Raw genomic sequence first — 21,089 nt, forward strand, 5'->3', positions numbered from 1 at the left:
CCGGAGGAAACCCACACAGACACGAGGAGAACGTGCAGACTCCACACAGACAGTGACCCAAGCCGGGAATCGAACCCGAGTCCCTGGTGCTGTGAGGCAGCAGTACCAACCACTGAGCCACCCCATATAAATTTGGGAATATGTGACTAAGCCCCACAAGTTTATCAACACTGACTGCACGCGTAAGTCAGGACCGCTTTTACCTGACATCGTGCGCGTTTGTTTCCTAAGGACAAGTAGGCGGCACGGTGGTTAGCATTGCTGCCTCACAGTGGAACCCGGGTTGGATTTCCAGCTTGGGTCACTGTCTGTGTGGAGTTTGCACATTCTCTCTGTGACTGTGTGGGTTTCCTGCAGGTGCTCCGGTTTCCTCCCACACTCCAAAGGCATGCACGTCAGATTGGTTGGCCATGATAAATTGCCCCTTGGTGTCCCGGGTTGTGTAGGTTAGAGGGATTAGCGGGGTAAATGCGTGGGGTTGTGGGGATAGGGCGTAGGGTTGGGATTGTTGTCGGTGTAGACTGTTGTTGATGGGTCGAATGGCCTCCTTCTGCACTGTAGGGATTCTACAAGCTTCTGTTTTATTGCAACGGAGGTCAACAATTTGAGTCACAGCTTGGAGTACAATATATCTGAGTGAGCCATCATAGAAATTGCCCTAAATGAAACAGCCTTTTGTCGACATTCGAAAGCATGAATACTCTTCATCGTACACTGCCATGTCAAGGACAGGCAGCGTGGCAACAGCTGTGGCCAGCACAAGAGAGAAAGGGCGACGAAAATTGAATTGGAAAATGCTACAAAAGGAAGCCACGCAGATCGGGGAAGGAGTTCAAGGCCGTTTCCCGCGGCCTTGGGCTCAGGTGCCGGCTTTTAAAGGCAACTCAATCCTCCACTCCGGCAGTTCACCAACAACTGCCGCCCCGAAAGGTGAAGGTGGCAGTGATGACTTTGATCAGGCGATTGAGGCGGGTCTGTTTAGAAATACAAACTCCCTGGTTAAGGGACAAATGGAGGGGCCAATCCGGGAGCTGCTTACTTTGCACTGAGTCAGGAGCGTCAGTTCCTCTGGCGCTCCTAGTGTCAACCACTCACTGAAAACACTCCGTATGCTGTTGTCAGGCTTGTAAATAAAAGGATGTTGGTGAAGGGACGTCTGCCTCCGAGGACTTATTACAGTGACATATTTTATTTTGTAAATGTTCCTGTCAGTCACGCCATGGGAAATTTAATTAATTTAAAAGCGTGAAGTTGTTGTTACTGTTGCCGCTCCCCCCCCCACCATCTCCCCTGCCCACCCCCTCCCCAAATTTTACTGCACCAACTGTGTTTCGTCAGGCATTTATTACCCACTCTGCAGAGACATGCTACACCACAGTGCTGAGTCCAATCTTCCCTGCACTGTGGAGTGACGGTTCAGACACAAGTTTAAAAATAATTTGCTCACATGAATTATTTATCAGCTGGCAAGCTGCTTGCCGTTTTCTGGAACACCGGCGTCACGCAAGGATTGGAGGCTTTTTTTCTAATTTGATGTGAGCAAGAGAACCTCTCACCAGTGGCTGTGATTTCCATTTTCTGAGTTAAATTGGGGGGAGGAAGGATGGGGGAGAGGGCAGGGGAGATTGTGGCTAAGAGGAGAGAAAAATCAGTCGCTGGGTTTTGTAAAGGTCTTGGCACAACAAAGAGTGAAACAGTAGTAACCTGTCTCTGCTAAGCTGCAGGAACGCACTTTACCGACCAAAGCCCCCATTCTTTGCACAAGACGCCGTCGTCTGGAGCATCGGAGCTGTTCATTCAGAGACAGAGGTGGCCGGCTGTTTGCAAAGCTCCCTGCCCAACTGAGGGGCGATCGACGGCGCGGCGGGGGGGGGGGACCACAAATTTAAAAAAAGGCATGGCCAGGACGAAGAGGGATGAGAAGAGAGGAGGACCCCGTGAAGACAGAAAAAGGAGAGCAAAGCAAAAGTAGACAAAGAGGGCAAGCAAGACGGCACAGTGGCTATTCAATATTTTTTCACTGTAGCCCAATCAGAATCCCTGCTACCGAAGGAGGCCATTCGGCCTATCAAGCCTGCCCTGACCACGATCCCAAAAGCCCCTAACCTCATAACTCCATGCATTTACCCTAACTAATCCCCCTGACACTAGGGGGTAATTTAGCATGGCCAATCCACCTAACCCGCACATCTTTGGACAATAAGGGGCAATTTACCATGGCCAATCCACCTAACCCGCTCATCTTTGGATACTAAGGGGCAACTTAGCATGGCCAATCCGCCAAACCTGCAGAAAATCCTCGAAAACGCCTTGGGAGGACCTGAAAAGACATTGAGGCCTAAATTTGAACAGGGTCACTGCACCAGGGACCCGGGTTCAATTTCAGCCTCGAGTCACTCTCTGTGCAGGGTTTGTATGTTCTCCCCGTGTCTGTATGGGTTTCCTCCAGGTCCTCCCGTTCGCTCCCACTGTCCAGAAATGTGCGTGTTAGGTGGGTTGGCTGTGCTAAGTTGCCCTTTAGTGTCAGGGAGATTAGCCAGGGTAAATGGATGGGGTTATGGGGATAGGGCCCGGGTGGGATTGTGGTTAGGGCAGGCTCAATGGGCCGAATGGCCTCCTTCTGCACTGTAGGGATTCTATGAAATGAAGTGTGCATCGGTGGCAGAATGGTTAGCACTGCTGCCTCACAGCACAAGGAACCCGGGTTTGATTCCAGTCTCGGGTGACTGTGTGGAGTTTGCACATTCTCCCCATCCCTGCCGGGTGCTCCAGTTTTCTCCCACACTCCAAAGATGTGCAGGTCAAGTGCACTGATCATGTTAAACTACCCCTTAGTGTCCATGGATGTGCAGTTTAGATGGATTAGCCATGTTAAATGCGCAGGCTTACAGGGATAGGGTGGGGCGGAGGGTCTGGGTAAGGCTGACATAGTCAGTGCAGATTCAATGAGCCGAAAGTTTGAAGTTTAGATTAAAGTTTATTTATTTACTAATGTCACAAGTCGGCTTTCATTAACACTGCAATGAAGTCACAGTAAAAATCCCCTAGTTGCCATACTCCAGCGCCTGTTCGGGAACACTGAGGGAGAATTTAGCACGGCCAATGCACCCAACCAGCACGTCTTTCGGACTGTAAGAGGAAACCGGAGCCCCCAGAGGAAACCCAAGCAGACACAGGGGAGAAGGTGCAGACTCCAGACAGACAGTGACCCGAGCCGGGAATCGAACCTGGGTCCCTGGCACTGTAAGGCAGCAGTGCTAACCACTGTGTCATTGTGCTATACTTCTGAACTGTGGAGATCCTGTGGGAAGTATCATGGGGGTGAAATTTCTAATTTATAATTATGTAAAGAGCAATGTGTCTAACATGAATGTCCACACTACCATAGTTTGCCCAATGTGTGACAGAATTCTTTAAAAAAGTGATTGGCAACTCTCAAACAGGTTTCACTTTTCTTTCCTCTCTGTAAAATCATTCCTGTAAGATTGCAATCAAATCAAGAGCCGTTTCAGCATGGGAGGACTCCATTCGGCCCATCAGATCTGTGTTGCCTCTTTATGCAACAATTTAAACTCATTCCCACTGCTCCCCCCCTCCCAATTAGTCTTTAATCGATACCCAACTAAAGCGACACAGAAGGGGTTACCAGGATTTTGCCAATACCTTCTCATCATAGAATCCCTACAGTGCAGAAGGAGACCATTCAGCCCATCAGGTCTGCACTCACCAAAATCCCACCCAGGCCCTATCCCCATAACCCTATGCCTTTACCCAGCTAATCCACCTAACCTACACATCCACGGACACTAAGGGATAGTTTAACATGATCAATGCCCTTAACCCACACACCTCCGGAGGGAGGGAGGGAGGAAACTGGAGGAAACCCATGCAGACACGGGGAGGAGGTGCAAACTCCACACAGATAGTCAAGGGTTACAACAGACACCCTAAACCCTTCACACCCAACACTTTCCACCCCCTGCCACCCTTTGCGCAAGATGGCTAACCCGCCAGCTTATGAAATCTGGCGAGATTCCAAATATACGCGTCCAATCAAAGGAGGCATGGGACAGTGGTATTGTCGCTGGAATGGTAAGCCAGAGAGCCACGGTTATGCTCTGAGGACCCAGGTTCAAATCCCACCACAACAGACGGTGAAATTTGAATTCAATGATATAAAATCTGCAATTAAAAGTTTAACAATGATCTTGAGACTGTTGTCAATTTGTCATTAAAATCCCATCTGGTTCACTAATTTTTTTTATTTATTCACGGGACATGGGCATCGCTGGCTGGCCAGCATTTATTGCCCATCCCCAGTTGCCTTTGGAGGGCAGTTAAGACACGTTCCTGTAGCTCTGGAGTCACACGTAGGCCAGACCAGGTAAGCACAGCAGATTCCTACTAAAGGACATTAGTAACCAGATGGGTTTTTCCAACAATTAATAATGGATAAAACCAGGGCAGCACAGTAGCACAGTGGTTAGCACTACTGCTTCACACCGCCAGGGATCTGGGTTCAATTCCCGGCTTGGGTCACTGTCTGTGCGGAGTCTGCACATTCTCCCCATGTCCACTTGGGCTTCCTCCCACAATCCAAAGATATGCGGGGTAAGTGGATTGACGATGCTAAATTGCCCCTTAGTGTCAGGGGGACTAGCTAGGGTAAATGCATGGACTTATGGGGATAGGGCCTAGGCGGGATTGTGGTTGGTGCAGAGTCGATGGGCCAGATGATCTCTTTCTGCACTGTAGGATTCTAAGCATGAATACTCTTCATCGTACACTGCCATGTCAAGGACAGGCAGTGTCGCAACAGCTGTGGCCAGCACAAGAGAGAAAGGGCGACGAAAACTGAATTGGAAAATGCTACAAAAGGAAGCCACGCAGATCGGGGAGGGAGTTCAAGGCCGTTTCCCGCAGCCTTGGGCTCAGGTGCCGGCTCTTAAAGGCAACTCAATCCTCCACTCCAGCAGTTCACCAACAACTGCCGCCCCGAAAGGTGAAGGCGGCAGCGATGACTTTGATCAGGTGACTGAGGCAGGTCTGTTTAGAAATACAAACACAGTGCACAGTGGTTAGCACTGCTGCCTCACGGCATCAGGGACCCGGATTTGATTTGGGTCTCGGGTGACTGTGTGGAGTTTGCACGTACTTCCCATATCTGTGTGGGTTTCCTCTGGGTGCTCCGGTTTCCTCCCACACACCAAAGATGTGCGGGTTAGGTGGATTGCCCATGATAAATTGCCACTTAGGGGTTATGTGGGGGCTACAAGGATAGGATTATAGTCAGTGCAGACTCCATGGGCCAAATGGCCTCCTTCTGCACTGTAGGATTTCTATGATTCTATCAATCTTATTTTTAATTCATAGGACATGGGCGCCACTGGCTGGGCCAACATTTATTGCCCATCCCTCATTGCCCTTGTTCAGAGGGCAGTTGAAAGTCAACCACATTGCTGTGGCTCTGGAGTCACATGTAGGTCAGACTGGCTAAGGACAGGAGATTTCCTTCCCTGAAGGACATTAGCGAACCAGATGGTTTTTACGACAATTGACAACGGTTTCACATTCATCAGTAGATTTTTAATTCCGGATTTTTTTTTTAGATTGAATTCAAATTCTAACAACCACAATGGCAGGATTCGGACCTGGATTCCCTAGAAAATTAGCTGAGTTTCTGGAGTAATAGACACGCGACAATCCCACTAGGCCATCGCCTCCCTCCATGTCCTTCAGGGAAGGAAATTTGTTGCCCTTACCCGGTCTGGCCTACATGTGATTCCAGAGCCACAGCAATGTCGTGGACTCTTAAATGCCCTCAGGGACGGGCAATAAATGCTGGCTCAGCCAGTGACAGCTGCATCCCATGAATAAAAAGGAAAAGTCAGCGCAATGGCCTACTGCAGACAGACTAAGACACTTGCTGATCTGTTCATGGTTTGCCAAATGGGTGGGTTGTGGGGGGTGGGGGCTGGGGATATTATTTTGTTGCTGGATGTTGAAGGCACTTTGAAACAGCTCTACCCAAGCAGGTCTTTATCTATAAGGCTGCAGAAGGCATTTGCATCTAACTTGCACAGATAACAGGACAGAGCTGAACATCAGCTCCAGAGATAAGAGTAAAGTAAGCCGCAAGATTATGTCAGTGAAACTAACTCATTTGCTATGTATCCTGTGAAGATACAGGCAACATCATCTTCAAGCCGAGTTCACAAAACATTCTGACTTTTATCGCTGATTACAAAAAGAAAGGGAAGATGATATTTTGAACGGTAATATTTTGTCAGATGTGCAAGTAAGCAGGGTTCAGCACCACCATGTGGGCAGATGTGTAATGTATCCGCTTAGGAAATGCAGCTGACGGCTCCCCCGGTGGCTCAGTAAGGAGTAAAGCACAGCACACGAACCTGGAAGTGGCATGGTGGCACAGTGGGTTAGCACTGCTGCCTCACAGGGTCAGGGACCTGGGTTCGATTCCCGGCTCAGGTCACTGTCTGTGCAGAGCCTGCATATTCTCCTTGCATCTGTGTGGGTTTCCTCCCAAGGTCCCTAGAGCATTGGCCATGCTAAATTCTCCCTCAGTGTCCAAAGATGTGCGGGTTAGGTGGATTGGCCATGCTAAATTGTCCCTTAGTGTCCAAAGATGTGCAGGTTAGGTGGGTTGGCCATGCTAAATTGCCCCTTCGTGTTCCAACATGTGCAGGTTAGGTGGGTTGGCCATGCTAAATTCTCCCTCAGTGTACCCGAACACGTGCCACAGTGTGGTGACTAGGGTATTTTGACAGTAATTTCATTGCAGTGTTAATGTAAGCCCACTTGTGATACTAATAAATAAACTCAAACTTAATAAACTGGAACGTCCCCAGATTCAATCTCCTAAATGGGACAGGGATGGTCATCTGCACACACACGACACCAGCAATCGAGTCATGACAATTGTCCAGTGGGTCTGAGAGGTTGAGAGGGGAGGGGGGCTAGCTCTGTGGCCAATCCTGATTCTTATGCAGTGTCTGTGACTTGAGGCAATACGCGGGATCAGCCATGACATCCTCCACGGTCAAAGCAGTCGCCAAGATTTTGCCATCTAGACCCACAACCCAGGGATAGTGCCACAGGATAAGGCCCATCTCTGCGGATCTACATGGAAAGCAATTAAGTCATGAGCAGAAAGGGGCAAGGTGCTGCGAAGAGGAGCAGTTTGATGCTGGACGCCCCCCCGGGGAGTTAAGGGGGAGGGGGGAGATTTTGAGCCCCATGTTTTCGGTGGCTAAGAACGGTGGAGTATCAAGCAAGAGTCTAAAGAGAGCTGGACCTCCCCACTCGACTGTCCACACCAGCCAACATCACAGGAATCCTGACTTCAGAAGTCCCACTTTACACATGTTTGAATATGTAGATTTTTTTTCTTCCTTCATGGGACATGGGCATCGCTGGTTGGGACAGCAGGAGGGCAGCTGAGAGTCAACCACATTGCTGTGGCTCTGGAGACACATCTAGGCCAGACTGGGTAAGGATGGCAGATTTCCTTCCCTAAAGGACATTAGGGAACCAGAAGGGTTTTTCCGACAATGGTTTCATGGTCATCAGTAGATTCTTAATTCCAGATTTTTTTTTATTGAATTCAAGTTCCATCTACTGTGGCAGGATTCGAACCTGGGTCCCCAGGATATTTGCTGAGTTTCTGGATTAATAGTCTAACGATAAAACCACTGGGCCATCGCCTCCACAATGATAGTTTTGCTGCCCCTTCCCCCTACCTCTGGCACGTTCCATTTATACTGGTGTGCTGAATTAGACAGGTCCCCCCCGCCCCGGAGAACAGAACCCATCGGCAGCACACAATCCCCAGCAGGGAGGAGAGGTCTGTCACTGCCTGCCCTTTAAAAACAGCACCCCCATCATTCGGGAGCCCAAGTTGCTGGTGACATTGCGGCACCCTCCTCCTTGATTTTTTGTGACTAGGAGGGCAGCACGGTGGCACAGTGGTTAACACTGCTGCCTCACAGTGCCGGAGACTCGATTACTGGCTTGGGTCACTATTTGTGCGGAATCTGCACACTGTCCCCATGTCTGTGTGGGTTTCCTCCCACAGTCCAAAGATGTGCGGGTTAGGTGGATTGGCCATGCTAAATTGTCCCTCAGTGTCAAGGATTTAACAAGGTAAATAAATGGGGTTATGAGGATAGGGCCTGGGTGGAATTGTGGTTGGTGCGGATCAATGGGCCAAATGGCCTCCTCCTGCACTGTAGGCACTCTACGTTAATCAAGACTGCCTTGGGATGCCAGAGGAGAAAGAACAGCTTGGCGGGGTCACTGAGTATTTTTAAGGCGCAGACAAACAGATTCTTATCAGGCCTGAGAATTGAAGGTTATTGGTGGTAGGTGGGGAGGCAGTGGTGTAATGGTATTGTCACCGGACTTGTACCCCAGATGCCCAGGGTAATGCTCTGGGGATCTGGGTTCAACTTCCACTATGGCAGATGGTGAAATCTGAATTCAACACAAGTTGTCAATTGTTGCAAAAGCTTTGCTGATACTCTTCATGGAAGGAAGTCTGCCATGTTTACCCAATCTGACCTACATGTGACTCCAGAGCCACAGCAATGTGGTCGACTCTTAAATGCCCCTCGGGGATAGGCCTGGCAAACAGCACCCACATCCCATGAATGAATAGAAAAAGAAATGTGGAGTTCTAAATTAAACAGATCAGCCATGGTTCTTCTCGAATGGCTCAAGGGGCTGAATGGCCTACTCCTCAAGGAGTTAAAGGGATATGGGGAACAGGTGGGGAGGTGGATTTGAGACCAGGGAGAGATCAGCCATGATCTGATTGAATGGCGGAGGAGGCTCGAAGGGCTGATTGGCCTCCTTCTGTTCCTAATTCCTACGTTCCTATGCCATGGACCATGGGTGAATAAAACACGAAACCCTAACCACCTCCCATTCACCATGGATATGCAATCTCTCTATGTCTCCATCCCACATCAGAATGGCCTGAGAGCTTTTTTTTGTCGTGAAAAGAGGCCTGGACAATTCCCATCCACTACCATTCTCCTCCCCCTGGCTGAACTTGTTCTCTCTCTGAACAACTTCTCCGTTAACTCATCCCACTTTCTCCAAATCAAAGGGTAGCAAAAAGTACCCAGGTGGGTCCTAGCTACGATTGTCTTTTTGTGGGGTATGTAGAACGTTCCTTGTTCCCGGCTTCCCCAGGTCCCCTCCCACAGCTCCTTTACCGGTACATTAATGACTATTTTAGTACTGCTTCATGGTCTCGTCCAGACCTTGAAAAATTCATCAACTTCACTTCCAGTTTCCATCCCTCTATCGCCTTCATCTGGTCCATCTCAGACAGTTCCCTTCCCTTCCTTGGCCTTTCTGTCCCCAGTCGACTATCTACGGAGCTTTGACAAAAGGGTCATCTGGACTCAAAACATCAGCTCTTTTTTTCTCCTTATAGATGCTGCCAGACCGCTGAGATTTTCCAGCATTTTCACTTTTGGTTTCAGATTCCAGCACCCTCAGTAATTGGTTTTATTATTTTATTGCTGGTCACTTAAGTTAAGGCAAAGATGTTTGTTAACAATAGTATGGAAAGGTAATGGTTAATAAACCGAACACAAAGATTTCGAAAGTAGTAATCAGGAAGCCTCGAGAAATCTCTCTTTGAAGTAAACAACTGTAGCTATTTAGACAAATAGTTTGTTTTCAAAGGATTCAGGAACAGATACATCACGAGGTCTTATCTGTGACTTGCACCTTTGATACAAACAAAATGTAAGTGTATAGAGGAACGCGGGCAGGCACAAGACAGAACTAGAAGGCTAGCTATAACCAAAATATGTCCTGTGCACTCCAACAACAAGCATCCCATGCTCACTCAATGCATAACATGGGGAGCCAGAGAAGGAAAGGTTTCCAAAGAAGAGTTATATTCGACTCAAAATTCTGTTCATAGAATCCCTACAGTGCAAGAGGCTACCACTCACCCCATTGTGCCTGCACCAGATCTAACAGAGCATCTCACCCAGATTCTTTCCCGTAATCCCACATATTTACCTCACTAATAACCCTAATTACTGAAGGGCAATCTAGCAACCGCCAATCCACCTAACCTGCACAACCTTCGACAATAAGGGCAATTTAGCATGGCTAATCCATCTAACCTGTACGTTATGGGACTGTGGGAGGAAACCAGGGCACCCGGAGGAAACCTATGCAGACACGGTGAGAAGGTGCAGACTCCACACAGACAGTGGCCCAAGGCTGGAATTGAACCCGGGGTCCCTGGCGCTGAGATACCAGTGCTACTGTGCCACCATGCCACCATTATGTATGCAAACTCAACAGCGCATCTTTAGGTCACACTGTAAAAATATTACTCACAAAACATTACTCCCAAATGCCCTCATGGCTGAAGGTGGCCCTTAGTGTGCTAAATCAGAGTGAGCAGAAGAGCCCAGAGTTCAATTCTTGGTCTGTGTCGGGCAATGCTTGAGATTTTGCTCATGTGCAGCCAGCTTCTTCAACGTCCAAGGCCTTTATTTTATTTTTGTGAGCCTGTAAATTTAAGGCTGAACAAGGTCGACACGGAATCTTCCCCAGGCTCCTGTACCACCACTCAGGCACAATGCTGAGTGAAAACACTGACATCGAGCCAGTTTACCTCAACTGGGACCACAGCTGAGGAGTAACAATCAAATGGTGACTCAGGCGAGGAGGAAAAGGGGCGAATTGGAGTCGTAACTTCCAGGGAATGGCCATTACCTCCCCACTTGCCCATGCCAAATTCCTTCCATGCTTGCTTCGGCCAAACCTCCAACTCAGGCTGAGCAAGATTACAGAATTAGCCATGCTAAATAGAACATAGAACACTACGGCACAAACAGGCCCTTTGGCCCACAAGTTGTGCCGATCATATCCAAACCTACCAGGCCCATCTATAACTCTCAATCCCATTAAATCCCATGTACTCATCCAGAAGTTTCTTAAAAGACCCCAGCGAGTTTGCCTCTTCTACTCACTCACCACCCTCTGAGTGAAAAACTTACCCCTTAGTGTCCCAAGATGTATAGGTTAGGAGAATTAGCGGGATAAATACTTGGGGTTACAGGGAACAGGTCTGGGTGGGATTGTCCCTTACAGTCAGGGGGTTGCAATGATAGGGCCTGCCTGGGTGGGATTGTTGTCAGTGCAGACTCGACGGGCCAAAAGGCCTCCTTCTGCACTGCAGGGATTCTATGATTCTAATATCCAGTTGGAGTGAAGGAGGACTAGCTACAATAAAGCAGGCAGGTTTAAAGATCCAACTGAAACTAGGAAAAACTCGTGGGTGGCAGAGTGGTTAGCACTGCTGCTTCACAGCACCAGGGACCCGGGTTCAATTCCTGGCTTGAGTCACTGTCTGTACGGAGTTTGCATGTTCTTCCTGTGTCTGTGTGCTCCGGTTTCCTCCCACAGTCCAAAGATGTGCAGGTTAGGTGAACTGGCCATGCTAAGTTGCCCCTTAGTGTCAGGGGGACTAGCTAGGGTAAATGCATGGGGTTATGGGAAGAGGGCTTGGTTGGGATTGGGGTCAGTGCAGACTGGATGGGCTGAATGGCCTCCTTCTGTACTGTAAGGGTTCTAGGAACAAGTAATGTCCTGAATTTAATACCTTGGGCATTTAGACCAAAATCTCTTCCACACTACCAGAAGGACATGGTGGCTTTGGAGGGAGTACAGAAGGTTTACCAGGATGTTGCCTGGCAGGAAGGGTACTGGCTATGAGGAGAGATTGAATAAACAAGGGTTGTTCGCCCTGGAAAAACAGAGGCTGAGGGGTGACCTGATAGAAGTTTATAAATTATGAGGGGTATGGAAAGGGTGAACAGTTGGAAGCTTTCTCCCAGGGCAGAAATGACCATTACAAGGGGGCACAAGTTCATGGTAAGTGGGCAAAGGTTCAGTGGAAATGTGCAGGGCAAGTTTTTTTTTTACACAGAGGGTAGCGGGGGCCTGGAATGCACTGCCAAGTGAGATGGTTGAGGCAGACACATTAAAGATTTATCTGGATAGATACAGGAACAGACGGCGAATAGAGAGATATAGACTAGCGGTCTAGATAGGAGAACGAGATCGGCACAGGCTTGGTGGGCCGAAGGCCCTGTTGAAGTCTTTGAAACGTACAGGGCGGTGGAGGAGACAGAGAGAGAGAGAGAGCGCGCGCGCGTGCGAGAGAGAATATCAGGGTTGGGGAGGGAAGGAGATGGGACAATTGCCAGATCATCCAGCCAGGTTGGGGTGACGGTCATGGGGGGGATGAAGGTGTCCAGCAAGGTCTGGGCTATGGTTCAGACTCATAGGTGGGGGTAGTCCTGTGGAGGTAGTGAGGCATCAGGGAACGGAGGGGAATCCCATGTGTGGAGGGAGAGGGGAGGGGGGACAGCGGCAGTTAAAACAAATTATTGTGGATGCCGGAATCTGAAACCAAGAAAGAAAATGCTGGAAAATCTCAGCATTTTCCAGCATTGGAGAATCATCTGGACTCGAAACGTCAGCTCTTTTTTCTCTCCTTACAGATGCTGCCAGACCTGCTGGGATTTTCCAGCATTTAGAAGAGGTTTTATTTCCTCTACCATTTTCAGAGTAACTATTAGTGGAACCTTGGCTCCCGGGGATTGGGGAGGGTGCGGTCAGGGGTATATGGGATTCCCATGTGGGAATTAATCTGGATATTTAACATAGTTGCACAAATGTTAGAAGAGGTTTTATTTCCTCTAACATTTTCAGAGTAACTACTAGTGGAACCTTAGCTATTTAAATCACTTTTTTCCCCCAGATGGTTCTCAGCAGAATGCAATTGCCCCGGGGAAGTTGGGTTTCTGGACCACTGATGTGCAAATATTCCTTAGCTTATCTTTGGGGTAAAGTCCATATCAGACAATGGGGAGCCTGGAAGTGAAAGCCCCGTTATCCACATTAGATTGCCACCTACTGACACTGCTACATATCTGCATGTTTCAGACTGTGCTGCAATGCACTCCTACTGTGGTACATTCCACTGAGAATTATGGAAGAAAACAGCTCCTTGGAAAGTGCTGGAGGGCTTGTGGTCACCAGACAATTACACAGGGACAAACGGGGCTCATTTCTGTACAACTCAGTGGGTGGCCAGTCGCCCTCCAGCACTTCCCCAAAGAGCTATTAAGGATTTGGGGCACCCGTGCGCGCGCACCTCTGTCTCTGTCTCCGTGCGCGCACGCCTCTGTCTCTGTCTGTGTGTGTGTCTGTGTGTAAAAAAAACTGTTTGCAATGGCTGAAGGGATAATAACCAGAGGGCACAGACATAACAGGTGACTGGCCAAAGAAACCAGGTGTGACATGAGGAATGTTTTAATACAACAGCAAAACAGTGTGGATGCTGGCATCTGAAACAAAAATAGAAAATGCTGGAAAATCTCAGCAGGTCTGACAGTATCTGTGGGGAGAGAATAGAGCTGACGTTTCGAGTCTAGGTGACCCTTTGTCAAAGCTAAGGGAAAAGAGAATCAGCAGGTTTTTTAAAAATTCATTAATGACATGTGGGCGTTGCTGGCTGAGCAGCATTAAATGCCCTTGGTGATAGGCAATAAAGAGTCAATCACTTCACAGTGGGACTGGAGTTGCTCATACATAGTTGCCTTTGGAGGGCAGTTGAGAGTGGCTCTGGAGTTCCACGGCAGATTTCCTTCCCCAAAGGGACATCAGGGAACCAGATGGGTTTTTCCGACAATGGTTTCATGGTCATCAGTACATTCTTAATTCCAAATTTTTAATGAATTCAAATTTCACCATCAGACATGACCGGATTTGAGCACAGGTCCCTCAGAACATTACGCTGAGTCTCTGGATTGCTAGTCCAGTGACAATACCACAAATATTCTCATTTACATACCCTTTGCCCTATTCCAACTCCCCATGCATCCTCCAAGTATAAATCTCTGCTGATATCGCCTTGCTCTCAGCTCTGACGAAAGGTCATCCAGACTCGAAACGTTGGCTCTATTCTGTCTCCACAGATGCGGTCAGACCCACTGACATTTTCCCAGCATTAAATGAGGAATGTTTTAGTTGCGCATTTAAAAAACACAGGTGGCTAGGTTTTGGTATGCACTGCCTGATCCAATATAGCTTCCATAAATGAACCGAATGAACACTTGGGAGGAAACAAAAACCCAGAATACGGAAAGGCAATGTGAGCAGTACTAAATGCATGGTTTTTTGAAAGGTCAAGTGCAAACTTGATAATCCAAATGGCCACCTTGTATGCCATACTTTTCCATGATTCTATAGCCCTGCCATCATTAACATTCCTACGAAAGATAGATGTGCTTGAGACTACTGTGCTGTGCTAATTAATTTTAACGTTTATTGATTAATGTAAAAAAAAGGCTTACATTAACACTGCAATGAAGTTACTGTGAAAATCATTATGATTTTCTGGGGAACCTGGGTTCGAATGCCGCCACGGCAGATGGTAGAATCTGAATTCAATTAAAAAAAATCTGAAATTAAGACGACCTGAAATCATTGTCGGAAAAACCCGCCTGGTTCACGAATATCATTTAGGGAAGGAAATCTGCCATCCTCACCCGTCTGGCCTACATGTGATTCCAGAGCCACAGCAATGTGGTTGACTCTTAACAGACCACGGACAGTTAGGGATGGGCAATGAATGCTGGCCAGCCAGCGACGTCCACGTCCCACGAATGAATAGGAGAAAAGATCATGAGCGATGGTGAAATGTGACAGAAAAAGTTGCCAGAAATGGCTATTTAGGAAGTGTAGACTAGACTCAAACCAACAGCAATGACTCCCAATGTTATTCACCAACAGAAATAATTCAATGCAAGATAGCAATATAATGCAAACAAGCGAAGAGAGCACTCAGTACCTCCAGCATACAGTCTTAATTCAACATTATTACAGTTATACAGCTCTTCCTTGAGACTTTTTCCCATCCAGTTGATGCTCTGTAACTACAATGCTGATTAAAAAAATCTTTTTACTGAAAACCTCCATCTCGCTCAAGGAGGCAAGAAACCAATCCTCACCCAATAACCTGCTGTGAAAACTCTGCTCACATTTTGAGAAGCTGTGACAAATTCCACCATAGCACCTGCGAACGGAGGCATCAAGCCAATCCACATCCAATAATCTGCTCACATATCCAGAGCTGTGACAATACCACCATAGCAGATGAAATGACCCACAACATTCTGAAACAATTCACACCTTTTTAAGCAAACAACCCACAATATCCATTTTTTTAAAAATCAGTCGACTCTATGCCCTAAAATTAACAGATCCTTTGAAAATTTCCAGGATCCGAATCTTCATGAAGGAGAAGCAAAACAAAAACTGGGACAGCAAAGGGATGGAATGTAAACTTTGATTAATCACAATTTGCTCTCCGTTATTTAATAGCAGGTAATAGGCCATAGATTAATCAGGAGTGTTCCAGTTGATTGTGGCACAGAACCCAAGTGTTGCTGAAGAGAGACAAGGTCCCAAAATATCCGAGCTTAAGCCCGTGTATCTGGGTGATACCACCCCCAAAACTCTGTACTCAACCCCTACCCTCCACTAACACCACACACTCACCTCCCCACTCCCCCCTCCCCTCCCCCCCACACACACTACCCTGCCAGCAGATCCACACATCATCCCTCCCCCCCAAAATGCCAGCCCCACATGCACACACTCCCCTGCCAGCCCCACATGCACACACACCCCTGCCAGCCCCACAAGCATACACACCCCTGCCAGCCCCACACATATACACACCCCCACCAGCTCCCACACAAGAACTCCCTGCCAGCCCCCACACCCCCACCCCTGTCAAAGGTTCCCACATAAGGACTGCATGGCGATTGCCACGAAAGTCAAGCTTCCGAAGGCCAATTGTCCTGCAATGCGAATCATCCAAAATGTGATCTAAACCTCAAGCCCTAGATAGTTACACTTTTCAAAGTTTACTTATTAGTCACAAGTAAGGCTTACATTAACACTGCAATGAAGTTACTGTGAAAATCTCCTGTTTGGGTACACTGAGGGAGGATTTAGCACAGCCAATGCACCCTAACCAGCATGTCCTTCGGACAGTGGAGGGAAACTGGAGCACCCGGAGGAAACCCACGCAGACATGGGGAAGAATGTGCAGACTTCGCACAGACAGGGACCCAAGCCAGGAATCGAACCTGGGTCCCTGGCGCTGTGAAGCAGCTGCGCTAACCACCATGTTGCTTAACTGTTTTCCATCAATAATTCCCAGAAAAAGTTCAAAGATTTATAACTTCTGACACCCATTTCTCTCCCCAGCAGGATTCTTTGCTCCCTTCCCTTCCACCAGGGAGACCCTGATGACAATCTGACTCGATTGCCACCCAACCAGAAGTTATGGCCCACAGTATCAAAGCTGATCATCTTGCACTTATCAGGTTAGATGTACAAGAACATCAATTGTAAAAGAACAATAATTTATACTGCACGACAAAAGAGCTGGCAAGTGGATTCTGATTGGTAGAAATTAAAGCATAGAAACTAGAAACAGGAGTAGGCCATCTGACCCTTTGAGCCTGCTCCACCATTCATTTTGATCATGTTGCCATGGAGAAAACACTAGGCAACTGACAAGAAGGGTTTAATCCAATTCCTTCGTTCAATCTAACTAAAACAGGATGCATTACCTTCCCATGCTTTCTTGTGAATTTCTTTTGCCTCCTGTTCAGGCTTCTCTGCCGCTTCCTTCACTGTTTTCAGCGATTCCACATTTGCTTCCCAGATCTGCTTCTTTGTCTGCAACTCTGCCAGGGTTTGCTGTTGACAACACAACAGATAAAGCACACTTCAATTTTTATTTGGCAACTTTTGCTTCACCGACGGTGAAATGGGTTCATCATCACCCACGTTTAAAATTTACACAAGCTGCAATAGGGAAAAAAAGGGTCTTCACTGACTAATAGCCCTGATGCTTATCTAAGAAAATGAATTAAATCTGTTACTGGAAAAAGGGAATGATACACAGACACAAACTGGGGCAATGATAACTTGTAACAGTGATGGATTAACTCTAAATAAGTATTGGATGTTATAATTAAGCAAGCATAAGATGATTGTGGTTGGGTTTAATATCTGAATGATGTGACTGTAGTAACTAAGAAAACTCCTAAAACATGATTGGTATATGCTAATTACTTGTAATCAAATTTAAAACAACAATTGCTTATAGATTTCTAAATTCTGCACTCTGGCTAATTATAGACGGCGACCTGTGATTTTGCAGGGTCCGAGCTACAATTTGATTAAAACGGTGTTTAAGAGAACTCCATGACCTGGTCTGGTTACTTGAAGGGTAAATTTGTGATCAATTAAAAAGTGGACATCAAAGCCCGCAACAAACGCTTATATACTTTTGGCATCTACCTGTAGTTACAACAATGCTCCTTTGACTTAGTATTCATCACGTTCCCAACACCTTTGCATGACATATGGGGCGGCACAGTGGTCAGCACTGCTGCCTCAGCCCTAGGGGCCCAGGTTCAATTCCAGCCTAGGGTGACTATCTGTGTTGAGTTTGCACATTCTCCCCATTTCTATGTGGGTTTCCTCCCACAGTCCAAAGATGTGTAGGTTGGGCGGATTGGCCACGCCCCTTAGTGTCCAAAGATGTCCTGGCTCGATGGATTAGGTATAGGAAATGTGTGGGGTTACAGGTTTAGGATGGGGGAAAGAGGGCCTGGTTAAGTTGCTCTTTCAGAGAGTTAGTGTAGACTCAATGGGCCGAACAGCCTCTTCTGCACTGTAGGGATTCTATGATTTAGAAAAGTGGATGCATAGGATCCCCTGCACCTCCATCAGGAGATGAGCAGGGAGCTCTCTTGGCCCCAAAGCAAAACAAGTTAATCCTTCAACCAACACTGCCATAACAGAACAACACATGCAAGGTAAATTAGCAGAGTCAATAGGTGGGGTTATGGGGATAGAGTGAGAGATCCTATGGGTGCTTAGCCCTGTTTGCTTCAGTGTATGCAAAAACTTCATTTTAATGTATTTCTGCCTATGTAACTAATTCTGCTAAGCTTACAAACAAAATTCACTGCTAAACTTGACTACATTTTAAATCTCAGAAGGCATGCTGAAAGTTGACTGCGTTCTTGAGAAGTACCCAGCAAGCAAAACAAGTTTTGGATAACAACAGCTGCAAAACCTGTTCTCTCTTGACAGAGACGGACTGCAAGGACACACAGTAATGAGAAAAAAAATTAGTTTGGAACTGTGGGTTCAGCTGGCAATTTGTTTTTGAGTTCTGCGTATCTCGGTACGATGGTTTCTGTACAGGGGCTGGGAGTAAAAGCCAATCCCAACTGCCCTCTTTTTTTTCGCTTCTTCAATGTCGATTTGAAGTTTTGTCCAATAAAAGAAATTCATCCTGCCAGCACTGTCTTCGTCTACTGAAAGGAATGAATGTACCCTATATAGGCCCAGGGTAGGATTGTTGTCAGTGCAGGCTTGATGGGCTGAATGGCCTCCTTTTGTGGTGTAGGGGTTCTGTGATTCAATGAACAGAGACAGAACTTCAAAACAGTAAGTTCTAAGATAAACGCAAGATATTCGGGATATCCAAGAGATGTCAATTACATGAAATGAATTTTCAAATGCAACGGGTGGCACAGTGGTTGGCACTACTGCCTCACAGCGCCAGGGACCTGGGTTCAATTCCAGGCTTGGGTCACTGTGTGGAGTTTGCACATTTCCCCACCGTGTCTGCATGTGTTTCCTCCGGGTGCACCGGTTTCCTCCCACAGTCCAAAGATGTGCAGGTGAGGTGGACTGGCCGTGCTAAATTGCCCCTTAGCGTCAGAGTGTCTAGCTGGGGTAAATACATGGGCTTATGGGGATAGGGCTAGGGTGGGATTGCGGTTGATGCAGACTCGATGGGCTGAACAGCCTCCTTCTTCACTGTAGGATTCTATAAACATCAAAACCAGTGGGTCCTCTCCCTCAGTTCCACACCCCCACCACCCTCCCAACACTCAGCATGTCCACCGCACAGAGCCTGAGGTTCATTATTTAAACTTAAATATGGCAGTCTGAGTATAGTCAGGACAAGAAAATGCCATCAACAGCCCATCAATGAGCAACCTTTATGAAAAAAGCCCAGAGGTCATTCTTTCTGAAGAAACATTTTAACACTGGGGTTGCAATGATCATATGGGCTGTTGTCAATATGTGACGATAGCGTGCCTTTAAGAAATGTATTCATATCATGTTTCTTGTGAGAGGGTACGTTTAAAATTCAGCTGTTTTACGTGATGCCAATTTGTCTGCAAACTGAGCAGCTCACATGCTGAGAATGCAGGCTAAAGATTGAGTTTAGCTGAGGAATGTGTTGGTTCTAATGAGTTAATGCACTTTTGTTTGTTTGGTTTTCCCCACTGGGGTTTCAGAGAAGGGTTTTGATTAGACTGACTGATAAAGTAATGGGCTTAAGGAGTGACACTAGCTTACAGGTAAAAAGCAGCCTGTTACTGCCGGGTTCTGAAACAAGCAAGAGACTGCAGGCTACTGCTTAGGTCCTGCTAGGAGAGAAGGTTTCTGTCTGTCTCCAGAAGTGTTGTGGAGGCTCAAGGGCTAGCAGTCCAAGTATAAGCATGTAAGCCAGTGCATTACTAACTGGATTTGAAGAGGAGTTTAAGTCTATGAAGATTCATAGAATCCTACAATACAGGAAGCCGCCATTTGGCCCATCGAGTCTGCACCAACCACAATCCCACCCAGGCCCTATCCTCATAACTCAATGCATTTACCCTAGCTAGTCCCCCGACACTAGGGGACAATTTAGAGTGGCCAATCCACCTTTGGACTGAGAGGGGAAACCGGCACACTTGGGGGAAACCCACGCAGACATGGGAAGAATGTGCAAACTCTACACAGACAGTGATCCAAGCCAGGAATTGAACCCAGGACCCTGGCACTGTCAGGCAGCAATGCTCACCAATGTGCTGCCCTATTGTTTGAACTGGAACTAATAGAGATTGGTTAGCAGTTAAGAATTGTATTTTGTCATGTAGTACAGCCACACCTGGAATACAGTGTACAGTTCTGGTCACCCTATTATAGAAAGGATATTATTAAACTAGAAAGAGTGCAGAAAAGATATATTAGGATGCTACCAGAACTTGATGGATTGAGTTATAAGGAGAGGCTGGATAGACTGAGACCTTTTTACCCTGAAGCATAGGAGGCTTAGGGGTGATGTTATAGCGCTCTATAAATGAATGAGAGGCATAAATGCTGTAGTTAGTCAACATCTTTCCCAACGGTAGGGGAGTCTAAAACTAGAGGGCATAGGTTTAAGGTGAGAAGTGAGAGATACAAAAGGGTCCAGAGGGGCAATGTTTTCCACACACAGGGTGGTGTCTGGAATGAGCTGCCAGAGGTAGCACTAGAGGCAGGTACAACTTTGTGTCTTTAAAGAAGGATTTAAACAGTTACATTGGTAAGATAGGTATAGAGGGAAATGGACCAAATGCAGGCAATTGGGACTAGTGGTTAAAAAAAGGGCAACATGGACAAGTTGGGCCAAAGGCTGTAAGCCTCTATGATTCTATAACTATGTTTAAATATTTCAATTGACAGAAATTAAGCTAATTCATTCATTATAGCTAAACTGTATTGTGAAAATAAAGTTTTTTTTGATAAAAGCTTCCTAGTGTGTCAATAGAATCACACCTGGAGTGAAACACATTATCCTCACACAAACGCCAAAATAGAGAACCTGTTGGGGTTTAGTAGGGCTTCGTAATATACTGTGAGGTATTAGTTACTTTAATTAATTAAAAGTTAACAAACACCTATGGAATGGCATACAATTATGAGTTCCCATCCTCAGGAGAGAAATGGGTACAGGTGGAGAAGATTTATATGGAATAAAATTTCAAAAAATAATTAACTGACAGGTAAATTTCCTCAACACATTCACTTTCCAGAACTGCAAGGGAAACAGGAGAGGAACCAAAGCACTTTTTAAACAGATCTTTTATCACTAGAATACAAAAGCAGAG

General features: G+C 46.8%; 1 protein-coding gene across 1 annotated transcript in view; it reads right to left on the reverse strand.

Annotated features, from left to right (window-relative positions):
- prkcsh (PRKCSH beta subunit of glucosidase II) overlaps positions 1–21,089 on the reverse strand; it is a 95,636-nt gene that overhangs the window by 56,903 nt on the left and 17,644 nt on the right. The window contains exon 6 of the mRNA XM_080216617.1: positions 16,713–16,842. Coding sequence (XP_080072743.1) covers positions 16,713–16,842 — 130 coding nt within the window. The remainder of the gene's footprint in view (positions 1–16,712; positions 16,843–21,089) is intronic.

Source organism: Carcharhinus amblyrhynchos, chromosome 33 (assembly GCF_965287045.1).
Source record: "Carcharhinus amblyrhynchos chromosome 33, sCarAmb.v2.hapA, whole genome shotgun sequence".
Classification (NCBI taxonomy): Eukaryota; Metazoa; Chordata; class Chondrichthyes; order Carcharhiniformes; family Carcharhinidae; genus Carcharhinus; species Carcharhinus amblyrhynchos.